Source organism: Diplodia seriata (genome assembly GCF_021436955.1).
Source record: "Diplodia seriata strain FDS-637 chromosome Unknown scaffold_10, whole genome shotgun sequence".
Taxonomy (NCBI): domain Eukaryota; kingdom Fungi; phylum Ascomycota; class Dothideomycetes; order Botryosphaeriales; family Botryosphaeriaceae; genus Diplodia; species Diplodia seriata.
Genome location: NW_027117317.1, coordinates 1023582 through 1044961, shown reverse-complemented (window position 1 = coordinate 1044961; position 21380 = coordinate 1023582). Strand labels below are relative to the sequence as shown.

The 21380-nt window shown below is 57.0% G+C and overlaps 6 protein-coding genes across 6 annotated transcripts; 3 read left to right on the top strand and 3 right to left on the bottom strand.

The window, feature by feature from the left end:
- Positions 1–1649: 1649 nt before the first annotated feature.
- SLS55_009514 (uncharacterized protein) lies at positions 1650–3362 on the top strand (the record flags this gene model as incomplete). Its single annotated transcript, XM_066780915.1, has 1 exon — positions 1650–3362. One exon carries the CDS (start codon positions 1650–1652, stop codon positions 3360–3362), a length of 1713 nt encoding a protein of 570 aa, XP_066628861.1.
- A 6229-nt stretch (positions 3363–9591) lies between these two features.
- SLS55_009513 (uncharacterized protein) lies at positions 9592–11902 on the bottom strand (the record flags this gene model as incomplete). Its single annotated transcript, XM_066780914.1, has 2 exons — positions 9592–11607; positions 11873–11902. The coding sequence occupies 2 exons, from the start codon at positions 11900–11902 to the stop codon at positions 9592–9594; spliced, it is 2046 nt and encodes a 681-aa protein (XP_066628860.1).
- Positions 11903–12308: 406 nt separating this feature from the next.
- RET3 (Golgi-to-ER vesicle coat component) lies at positions 12309–12961 on the top strand (the record flags this gene model as incomplete). Its single annotated transcript, XM_066780913.1, has 2 exons — positions 12309–12667; positions 12721–12961. The coding sequence occupies 2 exons, from the start codon at positions 12309–12311 to the stop codon at positions 12959–12961; spliced, it is 600 nt and encodes a 199-aa protein (XP_066628859.1).
- Positions 12962–13484: 523 nt separating this feature from the next.
- Positions 13485–17017, top strand: SLS55_009511 (uncharacterized protein; the record flags this gene model as incomplete). The annotated part of the gene is made up of 4 exons (XM_066780912.1): positions 13485–13517; positions 13570–13638; positions 13697–15291; positions 15349–17017. 4 exons carry the CDS (start codon positions 13485–13487, stop codon positions 17015–17017), a joined length of 3366 nt encoding a protein of 1121 aa, XP_066628858.1.
- A 363-nt stretch (positions 17018–17380) lies between these two features.
- Positions 17381–18752, bottom strand: SLS55_009510 (uncharacterized protein; the record flags this gene model as incomplete). The annotated part of the gene is made up of 4 exons (XM_066780911.1): positions 17381–18096; positions 18155–18243; positions 18299–18391; positions 18451–18752. 4 exons carry the CDS (start codon positions 18750–18752, stop codon positions 17381–17383), a joined length of 1200 nt encoding a protein of 399 aa, XP_066628857.1.
- A 1176-nt stretch (positions 18753–19928) lies between these two features.
- On the bottom strand, positions 19929–21350 carry ALG1 (mannosyltransferase; the record flags this gene model as incomplete). The annotated part of the gene is made up of 3 exons (XM_066780910.1): positions 19929–20852; positions 20897–21093; positions 21149–21350. 3 exons carry the CDS (start codon positions 21348–21350, stop codon positions 19929–19931), a joined length of 1323 nt encoding a protein of 440 aa, XP_066628856.1.
- Between the last annotated feature and the right edge of the window lie 30 nt (positions 21351–21380).

Sequence of the window (21380 nt, the reverse complement as noted above, 5' to 3'; positions counted from 1 at the left end):
AAAGACCGTAGTTCCTGGCAGCCGTGGGGAAGCTCGCACCCTGACGTCTGGATCGCGGCGGTGCGTAGACCTTGTCGGCCTTGTGGAGATTAGATGGAGGCGGTTGTTTTCGGCCTAGCCTGGGCGAGGGCTCGTTTTCTAGATCTCCGTTCGTTTGCGGGACGAGCCTTTGGCTTGTTCTTCAACGCCCGAGCGATCCACAGCATTGCAATTACCCAGCGCGCGCGCCCAGCCTGGGGCCTGCCGCGTTAAATACGCCGCTGCCCGCATTCCGCACGGCGGCTTCTTCAGCGCGGCCCGGGTCATGTCTCGAGTGCTGTTGCGACTCGGCCGCGGCGCGCCAATCACCAGCCGGCCCTTGCACCGCCTTGCGCAGGCGCCTCCTGTCGCATGCTCCTGGTCAAGCAAGGTCACGTTGTAGTGGCTTTCGCCGCCCGAGCCTCGACAATCAGCTGGCGCTGTCGCGTGCGCCACTACTGCTCGCCGTCGTGCTGTCTCCATAGCGTTGCTGGGCGACGATGACCGACCACGTCACGCTTAGTCTGCCTTGTTGGATGCGGCTCCGTTAGTCATCGATCTTGCAATGATACGCGAGAAGAGCGGGATGACTGCCTTTCGGGACAACTTCGTGCGTCATTCGCCGAGATACCCCGCCGTGAGCACTAGGCAACGGGCACCGCAAAGACTCGAGGCGCTTGGCAGGCGGCTGTCGGCAATGGCGAAGATACTTCGTTTGCTGCATCTGAAGGGAGAAACCGGAAGGCATGCATTGCCTCGGCGTCCATTCCGGTACCTTACGGCGTCGGGTAGGATTTCACGACTACTGACACTTAGCTTGGAGATAAGGAACGCAGCCTATCTTGCGGCTCAGATGAACTGGTCGCTCGTTCTTGGGACCGTTTATGCCCCGGCGAGGTGCAGCCAGCATAGTGCTGTAGCTCAGGATGCATCACTTCTATGCATGTAGATGATGACGGGGATGCATGAGCTCTTACCAAAGCGCTGGATACAATAATGAACCCGGATGCAGCGCGTCCAGGTCTATTCCGTGACGATGGTGTTGAGTCTGGCGAGTCGGTGTAGAGCCCAAATGCGGGCGGACTGACTCGTGCCGATCTCGGACCAAAATCTGGGGCGGCTGCCAAAAAATCTCGACCGCGACCACAACCCGTCCAACCTCGCCCGCTTGCCTTTACTTCTCCGCCCCGCAATCTCCGATACGAAACGTAAGTGCATGGCTTATGTTCCTTGATGATGCCATGTTCCTTTTTCACCCTGTTACTTGATGTTCTCTTTTCGTGACGTACTCCTGCAACCACACCTTGACTATTTGTCTTCTGTATTCGTATTTCTTTGCCAACATGATTTATGCAAAGCTTCGTATCTCATGCGACATGGGCGCTTGTGCTCAATCAGCGTGTGGGATGAGCGACACATGTGGGCTGTGGGTCAGAAAGAGAGCGCCTACAATAGTTGCAACAAATGCGTCACCTCTGTACATTTCTATCATTTTGTCACGTGTCTTTGGCTTGGAGCCCCCCTCCAATCTCGACTTACACTGCGATATTCCCGTTTCCGAGTCGCCCAAGCTCGTGCACCTTCCGACTCTTCGTTGCTTCCATTAACTGACTTTTAACATCAGCCTCAACATGACAAAGACGGTCGGTGTCCTGGGCGGCGGCCAGCTGGGCCGAATGATGGTCGAGCCGGCCAACAGGATGAAGATTCCAATCAACATCCTCGATGCACCCGGCGCTCCGGCAAAGCAGATCAGCGCCCACGACAGCCACGTCGACGGCTCGTTCAAGGATCCCGAGTCCATCAAGAAGCTAGCCAAGGCATGCGACGTCATCACTTTCGAAATCGAGCACATCAACACCTCTACCCTCGAAGAGATCGAGGGTACTGTCGAAGTCGAGCCTCACTGGAGTACTGTCAGAACCATTCAAGACAAATACGCCCAGAAGCTTCACCTCAGCTCGCACGGTGTCGAAGTCGCCGAGTCAAAAAGCATTGACGATGCAACTGAGGAGAAGCTGAAGTCTGTTGGCGCTTCCTTTGGCTACCCTTTCATGCTCAAGTCCAAGACCGAGGCGTATGACGGCAAAGGCAACTTCCCCGTGAAATCGGAAGCAGACATCGCCGAGGCTCTTAAGCAGCTCGGGAACAGGCCACTCTATGCGGAGAAATGGGCCGAGTTCAAGATGGAACTTGCGGTTATGGCTGTAAAGACGAAGGACGGTACCATCGCTTACCCGACCACGGAGACTATCCACGAGAACAGCATCTGCAAGCTGACCTACACGCCCGCGCGCGGTGTCTCGTGGGGAATCAGGCAAAAGGCAGAGGCGTTGGCCAGGAAGGCTGTGGCAACCTTCAAGGGGAAGGGTATCTTCGGCGTGGAGATGTTCCTCCTCAAGGATGACACCTTGCTCGTGAACGAGATCGCGCCTCGTCCTCACAACAGCGGTCACTACACGATCGAAGGTTGTTCGATTTCCCAATTCGAAGCACACCTGCGCGCCATCACCGAGGAGCCCCTCTCGCAGGACGACATTCACCTCATGCAGCCGGCTGCAATCATGCTCAACGTGCTCGGCGGCAAGACGCCTGACTCCCACATCAAGATTTACGACCAGGCCAAGAAGTCGCCTCGAATCCGCATCCACGACTATGGTAAGGCAGAGGCTCGCCCGGGTCGCAAGATGGGCCACCTGACCGTGACGGCGCGCACCATGGAGGAGGCCTCTGCCCTCATCCAGCCGCTGATTGACGCTGTCGACAAGCAGTCGGGAATGCTCCCCGAGGACGCTGCTCCCACGCCGGCGCCCGCGCGCAAACCCCTTGTCGCGGTCATCATGGGGTCCGACTCGGACATGCCGGTGCTGAAGGCGGGCTTCGACATCCTCGCCAAGTTCAACATCCCCTTCGAGACGCGCATCACATCCGCACATCGCACGCCCGAGTGGATGGTCGAGTTCGTCAAGGGCGCCGAGGGCCGCGGCTTCAAGGCCATCATCGCGGCCGCCGGCGGCGCTGCGCATCTGCCAGGCATGGCCGCCGCGCTCACCGTGCTGCCCGTCATCGGCATCCCCGTGAAAGCCAGCGTGCTCGACGGCGTGGATAGTCTCTACAGCATCGTGCAGATGCCGCGCGGCGAGCCCGTTGCTACGGTTGGTATCAACAACTCGACCAACGCGGCGCTGCTGGCGGCGAGGATCTTGAGCGTAGAGGACCCGAGCGTCGGCGAGAAGCTGCACGCCTACTTCGAGGCCAGCGAGAGGGAGGTCATGGAGAAGGACGCCAAACTGCTGGAGATGGGCCCGCAGGCGTACTTGGCGCAGATGCCGGCGAAAAAGTAAATTGAGAAGCTGGGTACGCTGTCATGAGATTAGGATTCTCCTTTTAATTATTGTTCATCTTTGGACTGCGGGCCTTGGGAGAGCATGACTAGAGGGCACTGGCAAGACACGACGCCTGTGCCAAATTAGATACGTGAAGTTACTTCTCTAGCTGTTCATCGCAAGGGGTTCCATGATCCGCCGCGCATCCTTCGGGCAAGATAATCACAACGTGCGCAGCAGCGAAGGAAGAATGGCTGGCATCGCAAAATCTAGACCGCAGTCCATGGAGTTGAAGGGAGTTCATGCGCAGGAACTACCCTGAGAGTCGAAAAGCGAACCTAGAACAACTCCGCGGGGACGCCAAATGCCGTAAGCCGCCGTCCGTCACCCACATATAGACTTGGCGAGATCCCACTGATGCAGCCACCTCTGATAAGCACCCGCACGAATAGTCCGCATCACCTCACCCCCGGCCACCCTCCCTTTCTTTCCTACTCATCATCCCGTAACGTGGCCTTCGATGGGGAAGAAAGGCTTTTGTCAATCGGCTCTGCAGCATAATGGAAAGAGACGAGAGAGAGATAAACAGGACCATGTCATGGCACGGGACGCGTCATAATTGCAGGTTTGCGGGGTGTGGTACCGGCACGTTCGGTAACATTGTTAGCGGAGTGTATTCCAGCGCGTGTTTTTGTTTCCCTTCTTCGGTGAACGAAGAGGCCGTTGGAGGCGGCGGGGGACTGCCGCCAGGGGGTTGATGCATGCACCTACATTACATACGCGCTGGCTTATCTGCGTTTGGTTCTGTGGCCAATGGCAGGCGGGCAGACGGAACGGCTGTTGATGACAAAAAGAGGAAGGTGCGAGCCGGGAAACAAGGTATCGGGTGATTCTCGTTCGCACAACAGGATTCAGAGAAACAGGTGAGTACGTACGCTCGGTTGTTTTGAGTTGATGTTGGAGCAGGGAGGAAAGACCACCAGGTCGCCATGTTGCCTTTCGTTGCAAATTAAGCAGCAAAGCGGCAAGTTTTGTCACGCAGTAAGGATGCAAACCGGTTATGTAGGGTCGGCTACGCAGCTATTTACACGCGCGACGATGGCTGCATCGAGGAAACAAACAAGAAAGGAAAAAGAAAGCATCGAAGCCTCATACATAACACGAAATAAAGCGGAGTCATGACGTTTCAAGCACCCTGCATGGCATGGCGGGTTGCGTGCTGGATGGGAATTTGGCGGGAGTAATAACATTTCTTTTGTCGACCCGCCGGGGATAGATGAGCGGTAAGCGGCCCTGGATTTGCACGAGAATAGCGTGGCGTGCGCGCCGGATAGAGGCATCCAAAGGTTGTAGTAACATCCGTCAGCTGCATGAGGAAAAATGCAGGGGAAAAAAGAGGCGGTTGCCCGTTCTTGCGCTACCGTCAACTACCGCTCGCTGCGCGTTCCCGACGAGCCCCGGGCGAAGCAGCGACATGGTCTATTTGAGATGCGTCCGTTTTTTTTCCCTCTTTCTTTTTGGAACGAACAAATGAGAAAGGAATCGGGCATATGACCAGGCCGAGCGTCTCTACCTGTCGTTTGCCTTGCACGCTACCACGACCAAATTGTGAGCGATCTTTCACTGCAATGCCGATGCATCTTCATCGATGCAGGTTGAGATCGATAGATCGTATATCTATGGTGAGTGGCACGACGGACAAAACCACGACGCAAAGAGGTCAAGGATCTTGTGTTGAATCGAGATAGACAGGAGAGATTGCACTCATGGACAGAAACCTTCGATCAAGCACTGGGTTCGATAGTACCATGTAGTCAAAACACACCAAGCTGCGTGAATCATTCGCGACATGTCCGTCTTCTGCTTTTTCCCCCCACTCTTTGGTCTTTTTTTCTTCCGGGTTGACTGAAGCGTAGAAGCTGTTTGTCAATGGCGGTTCACTGCAGGTCATTGGACAAGGCTCGCGAGCTCGAGATCAGAGCGTGAGTGGGCACCACGCAGCACTACTCGCCAATAAGCAAGCCAAAAGCCTCCCCCGACGAACTGGAAACATTGCCGATGGTCCAGCGCGCTAGATCTGGCGGAAAGCGGCTCAGGGGAAGTGAGAGGAGAGATGCTGCTGCCACGGAAACGGCGGTGGAAGAGAAGGCGGGGATAACGCCCAACGGCCATGCAAGAGTGCTGCTATCTCGGTTTGTTTTGGCACCCACCCAGGCCGGTTGCAGAATAAAAAAGCAAATGGCGTACCGGCCTTGCAGGCGGGGTGGACATGGGATGCCGCCCCCCACTGCGCGTTGGCGATCTGCAGACCCATTTGGTCCGCTGCGAGAGCGCCACCGGAATGCAGCGGTCCTTGATACTGGCTGCTGGAGAGGTGGGCTGGCCAGACGGCGAGCTGGCGGATGCTGTGTAAGTGAGACATGCATGCTGCGCGCACACGAGTTATGTAGTGGATGTATGGAGGTGTGGGCGGCATCACAGCGCCGTTGTGTAGCCGGGTAATCTTTAATGAAGAAGAGCGTCATGCAGCAGCGGCGCCTACACCCGTCGTCCCCGCCGCGCTGCGGCAGGAGATCGACGCAGAGCATCCCGCTTGATACACCAAGGAGAAGAGGAGAAAACCGGCGGCGTCAGCAGAAAAAGCAAATCCCCGCTGCAGGGGAGGCACAATGCAGTCCAGCTTTTTCCGCACCGTGTGTCATCGCACGGCATGCCGACGCCCGAAAAGAGCCACAGCAGATGCAGAGAGCAGGCCACCACGCAAAGCAAGGCCGTTGGCGAGCGGCGTAAGCATAACGCGCGGACGCCGGCTCCACGTTCTTGTCCGTTCACGACACCTTACCTAAAGGTCTGCTGGGAAGAGAAAAGTTGGAAGTGAGTTGTTGGAAATGGTTTCACCGCTTCTCCATGCTCCAACCTCTTTCCCTCTTTCCGGATTCTCCACGGACATTGACTGTGACCATTACTCGTGTCCTTTGCGAGGCTACGTGCGGCCCCGCCTGTCACCACCACTCTTTCGGCTGATGCTCACAGCTCAATCGACAGGTCCACTCAATAGAGTTTTTAGGTTATCGGAGGGTCCCACTGCTGCAGGCGTCGGCTGCTCAGGCGGCGATACATACCCAGAGGCGATCACCTCAAGCAGCAGCTAGCGGGAGAGCTACGCGGCAGCAACACGCGGTTTTAAGTGTCGGCGCCGTTGTCGGACTTTGTCAGCATCCGTCAGTAGCCGCGAACGGACGGCGAGTAGGACGCTGGAGGGCCAGTCTCTACCGGTCTGCTAGACTCGGCAAGCGTGAGGCAAGCACGGAGAGGCGGGCTGCTGAGTGGGCGAGCCAGACGGGCTGGAGCTGCCGTAGAAGGCAAAGGCAGCGGAGACCAGGCGGGTGGGAGGGCGAGGAGGGAGTCCGGTTACACGGAAATATGGGGAAGCTCGCCGATGGGCTGGGCTGGGATTCGTGGATAGCGTGCATAGGCGACATGCGGGGGGCCGGGGCGTGCATAGCCTTGCATTTGGCGGTCTGGGTTATGCTGTGCTGGCAGGCGAGGCTGTCTGGCCAAATGGTCGTCTCTGATCGGCGGCGACGGTGTGGTGTCGAGAGGCTCGGGTGCGGCAACGGCTAGTGGAGCGTGGAATGAGGCGGCGGTTCGGGGAGCGAAAGTCGTGGCATGGCGCTTGAAGCCACCACGATCCGGGGAAGCCGGGGCGTGCGTGCGGCGGGCAGCGGATGCGGACGGCCGAGCAGGCAGGATGGATAGCCTTTCATGGCACGAAGTGTTCGGGACTCATGGGCGGCGCGTCAGCTTTCCGTGTTGGTCTCGGAGACGGCACCACCAACCCGTCCGACAACCCAACCTACAGCCGCAACGCACGACTCGGAGCGCCGTATGTTCAGCCCGCCACTCAGCCCGCCGCTCATTTGGCACGCGAGATAGCAAATGGCGAGCAAACGCCGGCCGGCCCGTCACTCGCATATGTATCAGTCAGGCATCCCGGCTCCTGGCTTGGGCCGCTGCAGGGACAGGGCCGCCGCGGAACGGCGGACGCCCGTGAGAGAAAGACGTTCCGCTGCGCTGCTGCGTTTCAGGTCGCGCGTGATTCTGGGGATGCGACGACCGGCTTCCAGCTTCCAGCGGGAGCGGGTAGGTTGGGCGCTGGCGTGTGCGCAGACGCCGGCGCCGGCTTCTGGAAGGCCAGTGGAAGACGGAAGCGGAGCGGCGGCGGCCAGCGAGCAAGGGCTGAGTGCAAGGCTGCGACGTCTGGGCCGGAGCCGGTGCGGGCGTGGGGTGCGAGGTGCGAGCTCGGGGCGCTTGCAGGAGGATTATCTCGGGGAAGTGAGCCAGTGGCCGGGCAGCCCCCGGCCAAGCGCGCACCGCGCACGCACGCATCCACCCCCTGTCCTTAGCCCTTCCCCCACAGATTGCAGCGCAAGCACATCGCGGGCTTGCCCTTTCCGCCCGCCTCGCATGCGAGTCAGGATGGCGGTGTAGCAACCTCCAACCCATTCGCCCGCCGCTCGTACTGTTGGAGGGTATAAATAATCGGCGCGCCTTCGGGAGCGCACGCTGGAGCCTGCTGCCTCAAGGCGCTCTGAAATTTGGAGACACGCTCGCACTGGCCTCAGTCCTCCTCAAGCCACCTCCGCATACGTGTTCAGCCGTCAATCACTCTGCCCTTGTCTTGCCTCGCCTCATCGCCAGAAGCCACTACCAAGCGTGTTCTTTTTTGGTCCGCCGTCCATTTCATCATCCGCCGCCCCTTACTTCTCCGTCTCTCGCCTGCCTATATTACCACGCCTCCCCAACGCCCATCCCCGTCCTCGCCATTCCGTAGAGCCCTCCATCCGCCGCCGGACCCAGAGCCAGTCTCCCCGGAACGCCGTCTGAAACCCTCATTCTCCACGCCAACCTCTGTCCGCCATTATCCGCATCCGGCCCATTCCCCACGGACTTTCCTCTTTGGGAAAGGCACCCCGGACCACCCCATAATCCAACACACTGGGCTCCAGCTGGTAAGCTTATTGCGCAACCAACGCTCCCTATCCGCCCCCTTCGCATCCGGGAGAAATGTTGAACTAATGTTTTTTATCTCCGCAGTAGCTCGTCGACGTGTCATCTGTACAACGCGGGCGCAACACATAAATACAGCCCCACCGCGATCCACCCCCAGACTCCGCCGGGCTCCACATCAGCACATCAAAACCAATCGCTCCGGTTGTTGTCACCAACACCAACCAACACCAAACATGTCTCTCCTCTCCCAGCCCCGCCCCGTGCACCCGCGCGAGCGCCTCTCGCTCTTCACAACGCACCACGACGGCAGCACCTCCAGCCTGTCGGCCGCGCTCGAAGCCTCCTCGCCGCTCGACATGACGCGCCACACCAAGGCCATCCAGGAGACGCTCGAGGCGCCGCCGCCGTCGCCGGTCGACTTCGGCCGCAACGGCTTCCACCAGCCGCACCAACAGTCCGCCGAGGAGCTGTGGGCCGCCGCGAGAAGGCGGCTCGACGAGGAGGTCGGCGTCATCAGTGCATGATCGACTCGTCCGTTCAACGTGTTGTGCGTTGAAGTTGTACAGCGCTTCTCTTTCTATCTTGGCTTCTTCATCGGTGCGCCGGGAATTCAGGGTTGGTTAAAGCGGGGATCGGGAAAACCACTGGCGTCTGTTGAGCTTTCTTGTTTGTTTGGGCGTGCTGTCATGTTGCATTCTCACCGGTTGTTACTCTTCACAAAGGCGATTGAGAGGGTTGAGTTCTTTAGGTTTGGCTCATGTGTTTTGATAAGTCCTACGAGCTCGGCGTGCGGGGGGAATGGGAATGGGGCAAAAGATTTGATGGATCCATGCTATTCACCAACTTGTTTACACTCGCAATCGTTCGTCGCGGCGCGATAGTGAAAGGCTAATTGTGCGCTAATGATGTCCCTTTCGTCCCTCGTGGAAGCGAAGGGAAGCTGATACAATCTTGTGAGTCGCACAGTTGCCACTACATACTCCGTGTTGACGGACGTGCACCCACCGCTGCAGATCAATGACGCTGAGGGGCTCGCCATCACACCGAGGCATTGCGCGTTTGTTTCTATCTTTGTTCGCTGTTCATTTTTGCCTGCGGGCAACGAGCACGCAACGTAGTCCATCACAATTTCAAATATTGGAGATTCTAGAAGAGCGGCGATCGAGTCCGTTTCCCCCCATCATAAATTCTTCCTGATGACCCTGCGAGCGCCAATCAGCATGCCTACTTTGCATCAGGGGTCTGATGCGGAGTGTGGCTGATCCTGTAGCGCCCTCAACCGGCGTATCTCCTGTCTCACAGGCCCAACCTCGTCAGCAGCACCTGTTTCGTCATTCCCGGCAATCTTTCGAGCCGTGCCGTCCTCAGCGATGGTTCCGTTCCGGTCCCCTGTAGACCTGCGAGGTGAAAGCATGGGGCGCGAAAGGCTTTGGATGGTCGCTGCGACTCTGCTCAAACCTCCTTCTTTGAGAGCCTTTTCCATCCTCCACTCCCGCATCGACTCGTGCGCTTCGGCGTCGAGAAGAAGCTCGTTGATGGACACCCAATTGTCATACCGCAAGGCGTCCAGTGGGTAGCCAGAACTAGTCTTCATCACCGGTTTGAGCGGCTGGTCCGTCGCAGGAAGACGAGGATCTGTCGTGAGCTCATCGTAGACCGTGCGCAACGCCATGTTCGATCCCATCGCTGGTCTAGAAGCCAGTGACATGGGAAGACCATGTTCGTAGAAGTTGAGGAGCTTGCCGGAGCTGATGAGCGCGGAAATTGACCCAACCTGAGATTTGATTTCCGGTATCGTGGCGTTAACGAGACCATAGTCAGCTTCTGTGAGTTCCAGTCTACGTCTGGCTTTTGGCTCCTCCTTGGCTTTTAATTCTCCCTTGGCTATTTCTTGTTCGATCAAGTATTTTGTGTCGTCTGTCATAGCGTGGCTGAGCGAGGAAGCCTGCTCTTGCAAAAATCCGACGTGACCAGCGTTGATGCTTGCGCGCGCCAAAGCTTGCCAGTCTCGGATGCCCAGCTGTGTCCCAGATGCCTCGGCTGCTTCCACAAGGCTCTTCCAGCTCAATTCGAGTAGTTCAATATGCTTGATCTGACCAGCCGCAAGGACTAAAGATCTACGCATCACTTCATCCTGATCCAGGCCCGCGTCGGAAATATCTTTGATTGTTCGGCCGAGGAGCTCAGGCAGTCGCGCCTTTCCTGCAAGGCCCACCAGGCTAGCAGCAGTCGATATGTAAAGCGGGATACCGGCTTGCGATATGGTCAGCACTACTTCGGCTGCAGTGTTACCAACGAGCCGATTGAATTTTTCGCGGACGTTTTCCTGCCGAGAGTCTCCTGGAATTAGGCCTTCGAATCCTTTCACGAGTGCGCTGAGATGATGGCCTTTAACAGATCCGCCGACACCAGCGTAAGCGTATATAGCGTCCAGCATTCCCCTGACAGCAAGAAGCCTGTCCTTAATGGTGGCACGAACCTGGCTCTGGACCAGCTTGTCCAAGGCGACGGTCAAAAGCCCAGGACTTAGAACAATGCCAGACCGACAAGCCATCATGAAAACGGTGTAAGACTCTGCGAGTGGCCTGTTATGTATGAACATCTCGAAAAAGCGCTCCGGGACTTGGGTTGGAAATAGGCGCAGCGCAGTATCAAATCCAAGGTATGCATTTCGCCAATCACCCCAGGTTACTCTCGCGAACGAAATCCCCTGCAGCAATGAAGTGGGGAGTCCTTTGATTATGACGGGCTGGCCGCGATCCGGCACCATGGCTTCCGGCGAAAGATGGTACACGGCGAAATTTCCAGGAAAGCGATGGAGGGCTTCAGCATACAAAGCCTCCAGTTCGACCAGCTTGACTTTTCCATGTGCCGTCAGCAGCTCAATTGCAGCTCCGTAGACACCAGCATCCACAAAGTCGTTGCCCTTTCGCTTGAGCCATGCCCAGAAATCGAGCCCCCGGTCGAACTGCTCAGCTTCCTTGAGAAAAGACAGCAAATGTAGACTTGCGACAGTGTGTGGCGGAATGGCGCCAGTCCGGAGATCTTCAATGACCCGGTCGGTGAACTCAAGCAGAACTGGCTTGGCTTGCGGTTTGCTCTTCTTTGGCAAGCGGCGAAAGTAGGTGTGGATCAACTTGGCGAGGTGAAGGACACCATTGTGTGTGAGGAGACGGTTCACATTTGGATAGAGGCGAATGGCTTCCTCGAGGTTTCCGCTGCTACATTGTTCACGAAAGAGCAGGACTATCTGTCAAGTAGTGAGCCTCAGTGAGTCGCCTGAGCGGGCATTACGCGCATACCTCTGCTGATTGCTCGTCAATGACCGGAGGTGGAGAGACGAATCTACTCTGTTTGAACTTCACGCGTTTGAGAAAGGAAGATTGCGTCTGAGGACGGCGAGTTTGAGAATGAGCTGCATCATGCTTTGCCGCAACAGAGCCAGCGATGAAGTGAGCATGTGGGAAGACTGCGCAGGCTCTGCGCGGAACGAGAAACGGGGCAGAAGGGCAGACTGCGGCAGCGATGCTGCGGGAGCTCGACATGAGGGGCGCAAGCAATGCGGAGTGGGTTGGCGGGCGATTGTGCAGAAAAGTTTCTGGAGACACGCATTGTTTCGTCAGCGAAAGGTCGTGGCCGCATCCGATTTCGCGACACCGGTGCAGGCGCTTTGGACCTCTTGATATTTATATTCTTGGAACCGTCTGGTTCACTGGTTTGATGGTGCAATGTGAGATGGTAGCGAACAAAAACCATTTGCAATGCGGGACACGGTCTTCCATCATTCATGATGGTCTGCGGACGCTTGCGCCGGGCGAAGGCGGTGAGGCTTCGAAAAGGCCAGCGAGCTTAGGCGCGGTAGGTAGCAAGGGGAATCACCGGCCGCGCTGCTCAACTCGCAACCACTCTCGCGCCGCATAGCAACCCGGACTCGCGGCCACACTGCCCACCATGGCCCTCTCGCTTTTCTCCGTCAACGCAATCCTGATCCTCTCCACCGACGACTCGTCGCGCATCCTTGCCAAGTACTACAATGCTCCCCATCCTCCCGCTGGCACTCCCGCCAGTGCCACGAGCTATCCCGGCGCGAACCCCTACCCGAACCTGAAGGACCAGAAGGCCTTCGAGAAGGGCCTCCTCGAGAAGACGGCCAAACAGACCAGCGATGTCATCCTCTACGACAACCGCGTGGTTGTGTTCAAGATGGAGTCGGACGTCATGTTGTACGTCGTGGGCGGTGCCGACGAGAATGAGATCCTGCTTTACAACGTCATCCTCGCCCTCCGCGACTCCCTGAACATCCTGCTCAAGTAAGTTGCGCGCCGAATGCTCGCCATTGGAGCTGGCACTGACCAGATTGCAGAAACTCCACCGACAAGCGCACCATCATCGAGAACTACGACCTTGTTTCGCTCGCAATAGACGAGATTGTCGACGATGGCATCATTCTCGAGACGGATCCGGTCATTGTCGCGTCGCGCGTCAGCAGGCCGCCCCAGCAGGACTTCAACCCAAAGAACATCGATCTCTCGGAACAGGGTCTGCTCAACGCATGGGAGTTTGGCAAGCGGACGCTGGGCGAGCGCTTGAGGCAAGGTCTCTGAGCTACATTGGCATGTTTGGCGTTATGATCTGGGCATATCCGTGGCCGGTGGCCTGAGTCCGGTCACGGTAACAGCTATGGAGGGCACGTTGGGACGAATCGGAAGCCATGATGAGACTGGGCCATTCTGCTTTTGTTGTCCACACCTCTTATCAAGAGGGTTCGGGAGGCAGTGGCAGCAGGCTGGCTGTAAAATGGGTTGGAGCCCGTAGAGGGCGCGGGCTGAACAGAGACTCTACAATGCTTGCTGAGGAGCATGATTTCCTTGGAGCTTAGATACAACGAATTATTGACACTGGGCGTCGTTGCGGACGCCGCCGCTCTACTGTTTGCGGAGACGGGTGATTGCCAGGTGTACTGTGTACCACCGGAGCCGCAGGCCCAGCCACTCAGCCCTACCGGCAGCCCCGCGATCGGCTGCTTCTTGGCGCACGCGTCTCGGGCAATGACGCACATTGAAAACGTCCGCCGCCCACCTTCGCCGAACACCAACACTACTCCCAGACACACCCCTACCATCCAAGATGAAGCAGCGGTATTCCTCCCTGGACGTCAAGGTACAGCTCTGGCGGCCCCATTGCCTGCACCGCCCCAGCTAATAGCTCCCAGGTCATTGCGCACGAGCTCTCCAGCAGCCTTTGCTCTTTGCGCGTGGCTAACATCTACGACCTGTCCACTGTATGCCCCCCATCCGTCCCGCGCATTGATGCGAGTCGGCACTAAGCCGTGAACCCAGCGCATCTTTCTCTTCAAGTTCCAGAAGCCGAACCACAAAGAGCAGCTCCTCGTCGACTCGGGCTTCCGATGCCACCTTACGAGCTTCGCCCGCGCAACCGCCACCGCCCCCTCGCCCTTCGTGGTGAGACTGCGCAAGTTCCTCAAGACTAGGCGCGTTACCTCCATCAAGCAAATCGGCACCGACCGTATCATCGAGTTCCAGTTCTCCGATGGCCTGTACCGCCTCTACCTGGAGTTCTACGCCGGCGGCAACGTCATCCTCACCGATGGCGAGCTCAACATTCTTTCGCTTCTGCGCTCGGTCGATGAGGGCGCCGAACATGAAAGGGTGAAGATGGGGATCAAGTACAACCTGACGGAGAGGCAGAACTATGGCGGAGTGCCTGACTTGACCAAGGAGCGCGTGCGGGAGGGCCTGCAAAAGGCGATTGAAAGGCAGCAAGAAGTCCCAGACAAGAAAGCAAAGAAGAAGGCCAAGGATGCACTCCGGAGGGCTTTGGCGGTATCCATCACGGAATTGCCACCAATGCTGGTGGATCATGCCTTCCACGCCTCCGGATTCGACACCTCCATCAAGCCGGAACAGGTTCTGGAAGACGAATCGTTATTGGACGCGGTGATGGCGGCGCTTGCTGAGGCCAAAAGAGTTGATGCCAAGATCACAAGCGCAGAAGTCGCAAAGGGGTACATCGTCGCCAAAAAGACCGGCCAACCTGCGCCCAGGGAGCCGGCAGAAGAGGGGCTAGAAGAAAAGGCACCCGCAGAAAAGCTTCTATATGAGGATTTCCACCCTTTCAAGCCGAAGCAATTCGAGGCTGACGAGTCTCTTACTTTCCTCGAATTCGAGGGCTTCAATAAAACCGTCGATGAATTCTTCTCCTCAATCGAGGGCCAGAAGCTAGAGTCTCGCGTTCAGGAGCGGGAGGAAAATGCTAAACGGAAGATTGAACAGGCCAAACAGGAGCATCTGAAGCGCCTCGGAGGCTTGCAGAGAACCCAGGAGCTCAACATTCGCAAGGCGGAAGCTATTCAAGCAAACGTTGACCGAGTTCAGGAGGGAACTATTGCGGTTAATGGGCTCATCGAGAAGGGTATGGATTGGGTCGAGATTGAACGTCTCATCGAACGTGAACGGAAGCACGGCAACCCCGTTGCTGAAATGATCAGATCGCTCAATCTTCCCGAGAATACCGTCACTTTGCTTCTCGCTGAGCCAGGTTTTGAGGATGACGACGAAGATTTCGAGGGTAGCGAGACCGAGAGCGAATCTTCAGACGAAGAGGAGGATCAGCAACAGCGCAAGAAACCCGCTCCGAAGCCCGAGGATAAAAGACTGTCCATTGCTATCGACTTGAGCCTTACTCCATGGGCCAATGCAAAAACGTACTTCGATCAGAAGAAGTCAGCAGCAGCCAAGGAGGAAAGGACTTTAGAAGCATCACAGAGGGCTCTGAAGAGTACACAGAAAAAAATCGAGGCCGACTTGAAGAAGGGCCTGAAGCAAGAAAAGGAACTACTTCGGCCAGTGAGGAAACAGTTCTGGTTCGAGAAGTTCATGTACTTTATCTCCTCAGACGGTTATCTTGTTCTCGGGTAAGCTCATCTTGGCAAACATCATGACCAGAAAGCTCGCTAATCGCGTTACAACAGAGGCAAAGACGCCCAGCAGAACGAGATACTATACCGGCGTTACTTGAAGAAGGGAGACATCTACGTTCATGCTGATCTTAATGGAGCGGCGAGCGTCATCATCAAGAACAACCCTGCAACTCCCGATGACCCGATTCCCCCATCTACCCTGTCACAAGCCGGCAACCTGTGTGTCTCGACCTCTTCGGCGTGGGACTCGAAGGCAGTAATGTCAGCTTGGTGGGTGAACGCTGATCAAGTCTCCAAGACGACGCCAACTGGTGACTACCTCCAGCCCGGCGGTTTCATTATCAATGGCAAGAAGAACTTCCTTCCACCTGCTCAACTACTTCTTGGCTTTGCAGTCATCTTCCAGATCACCGAAGAAAGCAAGAAGAACCACAACAAGCATCGATTGACTGAAGGAAACATCCCACCAAAGCCCGCCGCGCCACATCCTAATCTGGAAGAAGAAAAGGCTAAAGAGACGGCGGAGCAAGAGGAGGATAGCGACAGTGATGAGGACTTCCCAGACGCAAAGCTCGGCTCGGCCTCAGATGAGAGCGACGACGAGCAGCAAGAGCGCAGCAATCCGCTGCAATCAGGTGGTGCAACTGCACCAGATGGAGGAAAGGACTCCGAATCGGAAGAAGAGGAAGTTAAGCAAGAGGAGTCACCAAGCCCAGCACATGACGAGGAGCCCAAAAACGGAGGAGAAGCATCCCAGCTGAGCGAGACTGAACAACAAAGTGGACCGGATTACAAGCAGAGAAAGCAGGAGAAAACGGCTGGAAAGCGACACCTTTCTGCACGTGAGCGCCGACTGCTCCGCAAGGGCATCAATCCTTCGGAGCTCACTACACCTGCTGCCGGTTCTACTAACGACAGTGGCGATGAAGGTGACGCTGCCTCGATAGCTCCCACCGAAGCTACCACCCAGGCCTCCAGTCAGAAGCAAAAGCAAGCCCCTCTCCCCAGAGGAAAGCGTGCTAAGGCAAAGAAGATGGCTCAGAAATACGCCGAGCAAGATGAGGAAGAGCGCGAGCTCGCCCTCCGCCTCCTCGGCGCAAAGGCCGCCGGTACCACGGAGCCTAGTGAACAGGAAAGGCTGCCCAAGGTCAGCAAGGAAGAAGAGCTGCAAGCGCAGAAGCAGCGACGGCGGGAGCAGCACCAGCGCGCGCAGGAAAAGGGCAAGGCGGACGAGGAGCGGCGGCGGGCGGCGCTCGAGGGCGCGCTGGGCGAGGATAACGACCCGGCGGTCGAGGAGGAGGCTAAGCAACTCTTCGAACAGATCGGCATCGACGCCTTCACGGGGCGGCCACTGCCCGGAGACGACCTCGTTGCTGCCATCCCGGTGTGCGCGCCGTGGTCAGCACTCGCGTCGTACAAGTACAAGGTCAAGCTACAGCCCGGCGCACAGAAGAAGGGCAAGGCAGTCAAGGAGATCCTGGGAAGGTGGGACGCCGCGTTCAAGGAGCCCCGCGCCTTCGACAAGGAGAGCAGAGACGTGGAGAGGATCTGGCCGAAGGAGGCGGAGCTGGTCAAGGCCTGGAAGGAGACGGAGATTTATGGCGTGGTGCCCGTGGGCAAGGTGAGGGTTATGTTGAGCGGCGGCGGAGGAGGCAGTGGTGGGAGCTCGGCGAAGGGAAAGAAGAGCGCGAGGGGCGGGAGGGGTTCGAAGAGGAAGTAGGTGAGATGGATGGACGTTTCATCAACGGTTTTGAGACTTCATTAGTAGTTATTGGATACAGAAGCGAAGTATATCAAGATCGGACCTGTACTTTGTGATCGAATGTGCAGCAACTGAGATGTTTTGGCGGTACCGAAATGCAGGTGAGACCGAGAGCTACCATTGGAAAGGCGTTGTTGCTCGTCAAAACAGGTGGGACAAAATAGAACCCAAAGAAGATAGATCTAATATTGAAGTGAAAGAGTAGAGACTGACGGCACGATTCATGTATAAGTGTAAGATTTTCTATATACAGTAGCCATCGTCTTCAAGACGGAAATAATCACAAAGAAAAGAGGAAAAACAATTTCGGGCTAGAAGATCCTATATATCCTCCTGCGTCGTCGCGCCAATGGCGTCGCCGGAAGTCGGCAGCAAGAAGTTGCTTCCCTTCACCCTGCCGGTCGAGTCCCTCGCGCCCTGCAGCGTCGACGGGTCCACGCTTTCGAACGAGCTGTTCGACCAAGTGCCGCCAATGTCCCACGAGTTGCCGCTGGCGTCGACGCTGTCGGCCATGGTCGCCTCGCCGGCGGAGCCGCCGTTTCCGGCAGCGATGTTGTCGGTGACGGAGCTGGGGGAGGAGCGGAAGACGAAGCCGGTGTCGCCGTTGTTCCAGGCGGTGTTGCGCTCGATGGTCATGGCGCCGGGGTTGCCGTTGTCGATGAAGCCCTTGGCGGAGTTGGCGAAGGCGATGCTGTTGCGGACGATGTGCCCTGCAGGGACGATGGTGCTCTCGTCGCCGCTGCCGCCGAGCTTGAAGCCGTTGCCGTCACCCTCGAAGTCGGTGAAGCCCCAGCGGTCGAAGCCGTTGCCCCACGAGTACACCTCCTCGATCGTCACCGGCGACTCGAACAGCCAGAGGTCGAGGCCGTCGTCGACGTTGTTCCAGAGTCGCGCATTGCGCAGCACGTTGCCCTCGCCTGAGCCCTCCTTGCACGCGAAGCCGTCGGCCGACTCGCCGTTCTTGCGCGGGTCGCGGTTGAGGTAGGAGTCGAGGTAGATGACGGTGTTGTTGGAGGCGTCGCCCTGCATTTGGAAACCTGAGGAGCGAGTCATCAGATGACGGGTGGTTATTTTGTCACAGGACAGTGTGCTTACCGGACTCATAGTTGTCGTGAGTCGAGAGTTTTTCATAGTAGTTGTGGGACGAATCGCGGGAGTAGACGCCGTAAGGGCCGTTGATCAATCTGGTCGAATGTGAGTGCACTGTTGGGTGAACACTTCTTTGGAAGAGGCGCATACTCCAAGTTGTAAAACTTCCAGTAGTTGCCGCCTTCGATATGCAAGATGCCTCTCTCGTCGTTTGGAAGAGATTCGTCCAGTCCATAGGGAGTGCTAATGGGAAGTCGTTAGCCTCATGCTTTCACATCTGAGGAATACAAGTCCAAACGTACCCTGGCAGCTCTTCACCATCCAGGATGACCGCCTCCTCCTCGTACGACCGAAGGGTGATGGGAGATGTGGCAGTCCCGCTCTTGGTGATTTGAATGTTGGAGGTTGGCGAGTAGGTTCCAGCACGGAGGTGAATGGTGTCGCCGGCGGCCGCTGCATCGACGGCGGACTGGATGGAACCATAAGGCGCAGTGATAGAGCCAGTCCCGGTACCAGTCGGGGAGACGTAGATATCGGCAGCTTGTGTGTTGCCAAGCAGGACTGCCAGAAGAGCAGCAGTGCTGATATAAGACCTTGCAGACATGGTTCCAGTGTCACTTGTGCCTGAAGTTCGAGGGAGGACTTGTCGGACAGGCTGGCTACTACCAAGAGTGATGGTGATCTCTGTAGTCCCAGTGGAAAGCTGCAATTTATATGGCCCCGGCCTTTAAGCACGCGAAATTCAAGGGAACCTTCTCATTGCTCTCGCTCACCCCTGCCTAGCCCTACAAAATGATTTGGATTGCCTTGCGATTCGTCTGGTGGAGACATTGTCCTAGAGCTTCCTTTCCTCTCGCATGAAGAAACTCCTGGACTGGATGCAGTAAGTGTAGCGGGGATGTTGTTTGACTTGGCGTCTTGGCGTGCTGCAGTTGGGTGTGTTCGCCGATCTACTTCCACCAATTGCGACCACTGGAGTGGGCTGATCCTATCCCTAATGGTCCGGCGGCAATTAGGACAATCGTTCCGACGGAAGTACTCTAGTGAACGTTGTGTGTTCTTGTCCGTGGATAACGCAAACGATGCGCACGTCCGGCGATGATGGCGAGATTCTCGGCCGTTCAAGGCTGGGGTTGGCCGACAGATTCCCCGCCTTTGAATTTTCTCTCAGCTTCCTAGCCAATCTTGGCCTTGTTGTAGTTCATCGAAGTGGATTTAAGAATGGTCCCATGGAGCTGGATAGCACTGATGAGAGACTAACACCCCTGTTACCCGAACCCTTAGCGGAGGCTTGACCGTGCGCCGCAACCCAACTCCACATTAATAACACCGATGCTTTAAGCGACGAGGTGAGACATCACGCTTGCAGACTCTCAAATGAACGGGCGCCGACGTCCCGGCTCTAGAATGCTGTGACAGGGCGCGGGCAAGGAACAAAGCGAGTCATTGGCCGCTGTCTCAGCTCATGAGGCAGAATTCCTGTGCTCGAGGGCAATGCCCTTGGTGGATCCACGCTTCGAGGAATGACTCGCTCCCACATGCAATGGTCTTGTCGCAACACTTATTCATCGAACCTGGAGGATCTCCCGGAATGACTTGCATAGATCTCCAATCAAAACATGGGCCGGCTACTTACCGAATCAAGAACACACGGGCGCCACTCCCGATAGAACCCTTTGGAATCGAGGCCATGTGTCGACTCGAAGTCAGTCAGTTTGAGATTTGCGGTCTAGACCGGGCGGGTGAAGAGAACACCCAGCGGTGATAGCTCAGTCATCAATCACGCAAAAATCTTTGCTGCCTTTGTGCCCCATTCATCGTCCCATCTGTTGTCGCATTCCTTCAATGCACCTTGTTTCAGTCTCGTGAGCTCGTCGTCCCTTGTGAACAGCTCCAACAAGAGCTCTCTCAACTCGGCGGAGCTGGCGAAGCCTTTGCCGTTGATCCCTTCCTTCACAAGCTCCGACCAAGCTTCAAACTGGCTCCACCCAACCACCGGCAGGCCAGCACCAAACATGTCGACGACCTTCATTGGCAAATCAACTCCGGAGGAGGACATGTGCAGCGATACGCCTAGGTCCGCAAAGCTGAGCATTGCAGCATAATCCTCCATGGTGAGCCACGCAGTGCGTATGCGGACACGGTCCAGCTTGTCCTCGGATTCCATGGCGGCGATGCGCGATAGGTAGTATTCCTTCTGCGGGCCCTTGCCGGTGATCACGGCAAGGATCGTTGGCAGGTTTTGCGCAGTTGCGATGGCCGAGTAGCCTGCCAATGCGTCCAGCAAGATGGAAAAGTCTTCGTCTGCGGTCCAGGAAGTGGAGCTGACAAGGATTCTGGTTGGCCCGTCGTTCTCTGGCCAGCCTAGGCGCTTCGCGAGCTCTCGATAGCCTTGCTTGCGAGCCTCAGCCGAGCGGCAGGGCTGGAAATGCGATGGAGGTCGGTCGTACAGAGGCACAACGTCCTGCCTGCCGTGTTGCTCGCGGAGGATACGAGCCATGGCTTCGGTGACTGTGAAGTTGACGGGAGCACTGCGGGAGACAGCATACTCGTACGTCTCTGAGATCTGAACCAGGGGATGCCGGGGACCAAGCTTCAGAGCCAGGATCGAGTGTCCGAAGTTGTGCCAATCTATGCACAGGGCGGTATTGCGCAGAAGACAGACAATGTGGGCGACGAGCAGTGTTGGTATGGACGGAGGGTTCTGTCTTTGTGAGCACTGGTCGGCATTCCGATGTGTTGACATACCTGGACCAAGGTGAACTTTGCAGGGGCCGTGCGGTAGGCTAGGGTAGCAAAGAGACCCCACGTCTGCCAGAGGACCTTCAAGGGGGCCATGCCCAAGAACAACAGTCTGTTGTCCGTCTGATAGCGTTTGGGCCATGGTGGGATTGCGACCACAGTGACTTTCGGGCTGGCCTCCAGGAAAGAGTGCAATTCGGATTCTGCAGCCTGGATTAGCAAAGACGTCACGCGCAAAGGCCGCGTTGGATTTATGACCTTTGTATCCTATTATATCGACTTTGTATCCGAGCTTGGCGAGGCTGATGGCATGGTACTGCATGCGTGGGCTGCGGCCAATGTCGCCCAGCACCACAACCTGCACAGTGGGCGCGGCCGACGAACGGCGCGAGGGCGTGAGCAACACGAGGCAGATGCCCAAGAAGGCAAGGGCGCCAAGGACGAGCCAGAGGGAAACCATGCTGCGGAGCGGAGGAGGGTGGTAACGTGG